Here is an 8,586-nt window from a genome sequence, read left to right as displayed (position 1 = left end):
TTTTTTTTCTTCTTAAGCAATCTCTATGCCCAACATGGGGCTGGAACTCATGACTCTAATATCAAGAGTCACACATCTACTGACTGAACCAGCCAGGTGCTCTGCATCTTTCAAATGTATGTCAACTTGGCATTATATTCTATGATTTATCTATATTTATTTCAATATTAAAAAGCCTTTTATTTTACTATAAATCAATAAAATCCAATATAAACCTGAAGGGCCCCATTTATTCTGTGGCTTCAAAGACCTCTCTGTATACCACTGTACACTCTTGCAAGAAAAGCTTGGGCTCATCAATGCAATACAATTTCAATTTCAACTTACGTTGAATGTAAAGAGAAATTCAATTTCAATTTCTGGAGAAGTGTTGTAAGGGATTGGGCAATACCATACATGAGCCAACAAGGGCAGAGGGAAATATAACAAGTGTCCAAGGAAAGGAGGCAAGAGGCATGGGGACAAAAGTTAAATCTTGCACTAAGACAGCTGTCTACCCCTACTCCTACCCCAGTAGCAACCAAATTCTAAGATAGGCTGAGGACTGCCATTTTTCCTTACAGGTGGGGCTGGGTTTTATTCACTGTTGTTGCTCTAGCACTTACACACTGCCTGGCACATGGTAAGCATTCTATGAATTTTAAGGATAATATCAGCAGCTAACTCTTACTGCCGGGCACTATTTGAAGTACCTGACATATTACAATTCATTTTATCATTACGACATCCCTATGTGAAATCCCGTAACATCCCATTTTACAGAAGAGGAAACCAAAGCCCAAAGTTTTTAAGTCATTTGCCCAAAATCACATGGCCAAAAAGGGGTAGAGCTGAGATTCAAACCCAGTCAGTTTAATTTCAGGGTCTGAGCTCTTCATCACTATACTCTTGTAAATGCTTCTTCGATGAATGAATGAGTAAATACATGATTTGTAAGAAATGAAAGCAAATATTTTAAGGCAGAAAACTTTATCTCCTTACAGTGCAGTTTGTTGCTTCGGCTATTGAGTGGTTCTGGTCCATTCACGTCTTTGCTCTTTTCATTATCCTCAATGGGTCGAAAATGAGCCAAAGTTCTCATGAATCCACGGAAGTTTACCTGGTCCTCTCTGATTGGGAAATGGAACAAACAGAATACCATGTCAATCGAGGTTAATTCTTTCCTAGGAATTCAATATGCTGGCAACAGTTTTAGCTAGAGTGGCCTTAAAGTCCATTTAACGAGGTCTTTCCCCATATGCGTGATTCTTTAGGATTCATAAAATACCTTTAGTAAGCATCAACCCAACCTTGTGAGATAGGTATTATTTTTCCCACATTATAAATGATTAACCAGACTCAGAGACGTAACCGAATTTAGCAGGGTCAGAGTCACCTACTGATGTTTCTTGTATCTCTTTTCCCAAGGAGGATTTTGAGTAGCACCAAGGCTACACTATCAGGCAAGCCAGGACTTGAACTCACTGCTGTAGTGGGTTTACATTGAGCAGTAAATTAGCCATGTCAACCCAATGACTCCCCAGCCACGTCTCGTGTTTCCCCTGAAATCACATACACCTATACCACATATTTTAAGGTTAAGGCATATTATGGAAAAGCAACTTCTAAAATAAATATTTTGTTATAAAAGCAATAAATACATTTTTGGAAATTTGGGGGGAAAATAGAAGGAAAAATACCACTCCTAGCTCTATCAATCAATTATAATCATTAATGTATTTTCTTCCATTTATTTTTCTATGCATTCTGGATAGTTGTGTACATACTGTATGCATACACAATTTTCTATCCTTTTTTAAACTTTTAAGCATGTCTCCAATCAACATAAACACTTCGAAACATTTTAAATGTCTGCAAAATAATTGTGTTACTTGTCATGATTTTATTACTCCCTCATAACTGGATAGATTTTTTCCCCCATTTCTCATGATTATGTTTGGAATACTCATATATAAAGCTTTTCTGGTACTTACAATTAGAGAAAATTAATCATGCCACAGGCAAATCAGTAACCCTATGAGAAATAACTGTAGGGGTGCCTGAGTCTAAATTATGGTTGAGCGTCCGACTTTGGCTCAGGTCATAATATCGCAGTTCTTGAGCTAAAGTCCTGCACTGGGCTGTCTGCTGTCAGCGTGGAGCCGGCTTCAGATCCTCTGTCCCCCCATGCCCCTCCAGCATGCGTGCTCTCTCTCAAAAATGAATGAACATTGGGCTGCCTGGGTGGCTCAGTCGGTTAAGCGTCCGACTTCGGCTCAGGTCACGATCTCGCGGTCCGTGAGTTCGAGCCCCGCGTCGGGCTCTGTGCTGACTGCTCAGAGCCTGGAGCCTGTTTCAGATTCTGTGTCTCCCTCTCTCTCTGACCCTCCCCCGTTCATGCTCTGTCTCTCTCTGTCTCAAAAATAAATAAACGTTAAAAAATTAAAGAAAAAAAAAGAATGAACATTTAAAATAAACTTATAAAAAGAAGAAAGAATTCTAAAACTTGAACGAACAATGTTATTTATTTATTTATATTTTAGAAAGAGAGAGTGTGCAAACACAAGCAAGGGAGGGGCAGAGGCAAAGGAAGAGAGAATCTTAACCAGGCCCCATGCTCAGCAGGGAGCCTGATGCAGGGCTGGATCCCATGACCCTAGGATCATGACCTGAGCTGAAATCAAGAGTGGGACACCTAACCAACTGAGGCATCCCATTGCCCCCAATATTCTTTAATTAAAGGAAAATATCCAATGTGATATGGTTATTTATCTAAGGTAGTCATGGAAAGAATAGGTTGTCTGGTTCCTGTGGCTACCTAAAAGTAAATCCCACTCTTTTCTTGCCCCATTGAATAGTTGTCATACGTCAAGTCTCTCAAGTGCCAGGCAGAAACACGCTGATCAGACTTTCTAAGGATGGAGTTCAAAAGCTAGCTCATGAGCTCAATGTACTCAAAAGAATGACCATTAGTTTTTCAAGTTAGCTATATATTGCTAATGGAGCAGTATCTCATAAAAAAACATAAGATCTGAGGAATCAAGTAATATGGAATAAGATTTGAGTTATATGCCAGAACAAACAGGTTAATGAGTACATATATTATTGACATATGACTCAAAGGTTAAAGGAAACTAAATACTAATGCTCCATTTTCAAATCTCATTAAAAAAAAAATTCCACTTGCATAAGAATAGAGAAGAAACAAAAAACCCAGAAACCAAATCTCTGTATCTTATTAAGAGCAAGAAGCAGAAGAGCAGCTTATTAAGAGCTTAGTGGTGTAGCTCAGTGTGGGCCTCAACTTCCTCATGTGCACCTGCCTACTGTCTCTAGCAGAATGTTGCATAGGATGGCGGCCAATACTGTAGTCACAACAAAGGTGGTTGGGCCTTATAAAACAGCTTCCCAAGAACCGCTTCTTCAAATAATCAATGGTCACCATGGAACTCTGAAAAAATTGTTGGCAAAATGATTCTACTAGGCTTACTTTTCATTCCAAAATGTTTGGATACAAAGCACAGTTGTGAAAGTTATCTCTGGACAGGGTCAATGTTCGGTATGGACTGAAGAGGAAGTGGAAAAAAATGCAAGAATTCAGCACAAACACCACACCTGAAACAAACAGGGTAGTTTCTCAGGGAGAGAAAAAGGAGAAAATGAAGACAGGCAGGAGATTCTTCATGGTCAACATGAATCTGAAGAGAGCAGGTCTCAGTTTGATTAGATTCATGTCTTCAAATAAACTAGCTGCTAGTCTTTCCCCTCTGTCACTCAAATGTACTAAATGCCCAACTTCACAACTTGCAAATTCCTTTGCTCCCAATTCAGAGTTCTAAAATTTCCTCTCCAGGTATTTTATCTGATAGTATCCTCACTGACACTTAGTCTCATTATTAAGAAACTGGCAACCGCTGAACTTGTTAAAGTCCTTTTGGGTCATACAGATAAGTTACAAGGAACCAGGAAGAAATTGTTAAAGAGATTACTTAAAACAATACATAATAAGCTTTATTCAGAAAAAAGTACCTAATCAGATGGATAAATATTTACCCAGTACTTTGATGGCAGTGTATTAGGTAGTGGAGCATATCAAAAGCCGTTAGACCAACCTAAATCTATTTGACAAACTGTGTATGGTGGAGAGGACCGCATCCTTAGCCAATGTTGTAAAAGAAAAATAAAGGCTGTGAAAATGTTCCACATTAAAGGAGGCCAAAGAGGGGCGCCTGGGTGGTGCAGTCGGTTAAGCGTCCGACTTCAGCCAGGTCACGATCTCGCGGTCCGTGAGTTCGAGCCCCGCGTCGGGCTCCGGGCTGATGGCTCGGAGCCTGGAGCCTGTTTCCGATTCTGTGTCTCCCTCTCTCTCTGCCCCTCCCCCGTTCATGCTCTGTCTCTCTCTGTCCCAAAAAAAAAAAAAAAAACAACGTTAAAGGAGGCCAAAGAGACATGACAACAGACCCAGACTGGATCGTGTATTGGAGTGGGGGGGGGGGGGGAGTGCTATAAAGGATATAAAAATTGGCATATGATTGATCTATTAAGATAAAATAGGCAATGGGAGAAACAGGTGAAGACGATCAAAGGGTACAAACTTCCAGTTATAAGATGAGTAAGTTCTGGGGATGTAACGCATAGCATGGTGAGAATAGGTAACAGTATTATATTGTATACTTCAAAGTTGCTAAGAGAATAGATTATAAAAGTTCTCATTACACAAAAACAGTCCCTATGTGAGGTGATAAATAGATGAACTAACCTTATTGTGATAATCATTTTTCAATATATACATATATAAAATCACTGTGCTGTATATCTTAAACTTATTCAATGTTTATATGACAATTATATTTCAAAAAAGCTGGAAAAAAGAATAAAATACATAATATTTTATACTAATATTCCAGCAGCTGATAGGTGCTGTAGGTGTAAATTACACATAAGATTTCAAAGACTTAATATTAAAAAAATATAATGTATTAATTTAAAAATATTGATTATATATCGTATGATAATATTTTAAATATATTGGTTAAATAAAGTATATATTAATGAAGTTAATTTAACTTGTTTATTTTTTACTTTTTTTATGTGGGTACTAGAAAATTTCTAATTACATATGCAATTTGATTATATTTTCATTGGCTTGAACTGAGAGAACACATGCAAATGAGGCAAAATGTTAACAATGTAACAACAGATAAGTCTGGGAGTTCTTTGTATTATTTTCAATTTTTACAAATTTCTATAAGTTTGAAATTATTTCCAAATACAAGTTTAAAAAATTTTAGTTTTACATTAAAGATAAACATAGATTAAAGACAGAAGTTTGAAAACAGGCTTATATACCTATTTGAAATTTAAAAATGCGAAGGAGAGTAGAAGAGAAGAGATCTTCTAGATATGACTAAGTTAAGGATGCCCAGTATAATCAAGAGGATCACGGATCTGAGATGACCCAACCAATATCATTATTTCAGATTAGCCTCAGAAAGGAAGCCCAACAACTGCAGGGACTCACCCCTCCGGAAAGAAGGCATTGATGATCCGGTCCCCCAGTGGGTTGATGGCAAGTTCTGGAATCCGTTGGAAATCTTCCCGGCTGCCAAGAGAATTACCTTGAGTTAGAGATTATTGGCCCTTAGCAGGAACTCCTTTAGTCATGCCAGAGTACAACCTAGCAAGATCATTACCTCATGGAATTTACTTCTGTGGCAAATTATACCAAATAACTGCAAAGAATTGCACTTTAGTAGCTGCCAAGTGTTTCTCACACCAACTCAGGAGTGGAAGAGGCCAGATTTGACTATGCCACATTCCAGTGAATTCAGCACACAAGTTACGTCAATAAACCAACTGACGAACAAATACTGAGCTGTCCCTGTAAATCATTCTTTGAACATTACCATTTTGTACTTGGTTATTAGGTATGGAGAGTGAACAGCAACGCAAAGTATTAAACAACACAGAGTTTGTGGGAGGTAGCAAAAATTCTGTACTCTCGGTGAGATCTATAGCACCTGTGAAAGGCAAGGAATTCTTAGGCAGTGTCTAAGGAAAGAATAAAATGTGACAACTAACTGATTTTCATACTTCCTTGCTCCGATTCTGGCTCTTCTTCCATTTCTCCTACCGACTCAGAGCTAGAGAAGTATTTAAGTTTCGAACCTGGCAAGGGCAATCATCTTCTCACAGCTTGGAAGTTACACTGAAGTGAGTATTATTAGCTGCCATTCACTATATACACATCATGCGTCACTCTGTTTATACACATTATCTCGTTTCTTCAAGGCGTTTTACCTGTACCCTTTTAGAGCTGAGGAAATTGAGAGTCAGTGAGATAAAGTAACTTGCCCTGTGCTACTGAAGTAGTAAGTGGCAGAACCAGGATTTAAATCTAAGTCCCTATGTCAAAGCACATGCTCTTTTTCTTAAAAAACACACACTTCTTTCCCATATTAAACTTTCTGAAAGAAAGGTGCTCTCCCCAAAAATGTTCAATAAGTATTTTCTAAAAACTTCTTAGCTGATATCCTGTGCCAAGAACATAAAGCTGTCTAGAACATATCTGTGCTGTATTCCTCAAAAATATGAATGTCATGAAGGGCAGGGAAAGGCAGAGGATTGTTCCAGATTATAGGGGACTAAAGAAATGTAGAACTGAACTCAATGCATGATCCTTAACTAGGAAAAACATTACTATGAAGGATATTACTAAACCAATAGGTAAAAATGGAATACAGGCCATACAGAACATGGAATTACATAATAGTACTATATCAAAATGCTAAATTTCTTGACTTTGACATGAGAATGTCCTTGCAATAGGAAATACACACTGAAGTATGTGGCAAAATGTTAACTGCTAAATCAGAGTATCAGGTATGTGAAAGTTCTTTGCATTATTCTTGGAACTTTCCTGTAAGTTTAAAATTATTTCCAGATAATGGGGTGCTGGGTGGCTCAGCCAGTTAAGCGTCTGACTTTACCTCAGGTAATGATCTTGCAGTTCGTGAGTTGGAGCCCTGTGTCAGGCTCTGTGCTGACAGCTCAGAGCTTGGAGCGGGCTTCAGATTCTGTGTCTCCCTCTCTCTCTGCCCCTAACCCACTCGCATTCTGTTTCTGTCTCTCTCAAAAATAAACATTAGAAAGAAAGAAAGAAAGAAAGAAAAGAAAGAAAACAATTTCCAGATAAAAAGTAAAGAAAAAGAATAATATAAACTTGAATAAACCTGATTCTTGCCTTCAAGATGTTTACTAACAGAAGAGAGAGACCTTATTCCTCTACCTGCTTTGTACTAAGTGCTAATGAAATGTCCCTATTTTATCCAGGAGGCTTCAATGCTCTTGTTCCTCTTAGAATGGTTTAACATTTAGATGGTGCTGAATTAATTCAAGAAGCTCATCTCCAGCACAACTGGTGGTGACACAGGTAGAAACTGACCTGGGGACTGAGCACAAAGCTCTGGAACAATAACTCTGGATTCTAATCTCCCCCTCCCCCCTTTTTTTAAAAGTTTATTTATTTTGAGAGAGATAGAGACAGAGAGCAAGCACAGGCCCCAGTGGAGGACAGATAGAGAAGGAGAGAGAGAATCTGAAGCAGGCACCATGCTGTCAGCACAGAGCCTGAAAGTGGGCCTCGATCCTCGTAGCATGAGATCATGACTTGAGTCAAGATCAAGGGTGGGACGGTTAACCAACTAGGTCACCTAGGCACCCCTGGATTCTAATTTTCCTTGATTCCTTAGGGTAATAATTTTTATATCAATGAATGAACCAGAAGAAGCGATTCTTAAGATAACTGGGTTGCTTAAGATGATAAAAGATAAAGGAAACTACGGAGGTCTTGATTATTTAATTCAACAAATGTACTAAGCTCTTATTACATAATTTATTCTGTAATACAAAGTCCACATTATCACCAAGTGGTTCTTCTTCTTTGACACAGGTTAAGAAATAATAACTACTTCCTTCTAAATGAAGATTAAGGCTCATTTGAATTTCATAGCCACATACCTCAGTTTAATGTCTAACAAGCTGAAGTAATTTTAGCTGAAAAAAGGCACAGTTTAAATACCAGGTCTAGTATCAGGTGGAGAGTACACAACCAAGCCTGAACTTCAGTCTCAAAGGGGATCTAGACTTGGACTTCCAATGTCAGTAAGACCTAACCCTGTCCTTTGACACTTTTTAAAAAAATTCTACTCCTGGAATTTAGATTGTATATACAATGCAGTTCCATTAAGACCAAGAGGAATACTATTGATAGTATCAAAATGAAAATGAAAGAATAGAAAATAATCGTTTGTAAGCTGTTAAACAAATATACAGTTTATTTTTATTAGTTGTTCTATAGTAGAATGGAGATCAAGGCAATTTCTCTAAAACAACTTCTTAAATTTGTCCACTAACACAAACTTAATAGAGAAAAATATATCCTCTAAGCAGTACACATCCTACGTGTAAGATTTTGTACAAAATTTGTGTGTACGTTAAAAAATCATGCCAATATTATAGTCTATCTCATACCTAGGAAATTATTCCTCAAAGATATTTTAAGAGAAGATATATATATATATATATATATATATATATATATATATA

At 37.7% G+C, this 8,586-nt stretch overlaps 1 protein-coding gene across 2 annotated transcripts in view; it reads right to left on the bottom strand.

Moving 5' to 3' along the window:
* CHP1 (calcineurin like EF-hand protein 1) overlaps nt 1-8,586 on the bottom strand; it is a 46,033-nt gene that overhangs the window by 17,536 nt on the left and 19,911 nt on the right. For both annotated transcript variants that reach the window (XM_049613398.1, XM_049613399.1), the window contains 2 exons: nt 5,501-5,581; nt 982-1,109 (listed from right to left, as the gene is read on the bottom strand). In XM_049613398.1, the coding sequence (XP_049469355.1) occupies nt 982-1,109; nt 5,501-5,581 (209 nt within the window). The remainder of the gene's footprint in view (nt 1-981; nt 1,110-5,500; nt 5,582-8,586) is intronic.

This window comes from Panthera uncia, assembly GCF_023721935.1.
Source record: "Panthera uncia isolate 11264 chromosome B3 unlocalized genomic scaffold, Puncia_PCG_1.0 HiC_scaffold_1, whole genome shotgun sequence".
In the NCBI taxonomy this organism is placed as follows: Eukaryota; Metazoa; Chordata; class Mammalia; order Carnivora; family Felidae; genus Panthera; species Panthera uncia.
The sequence above is the reverse complement of the archived record's forward strand: the minus strand, read 5'-3'. Positions and strand labels throughout refer to the sequence as shown.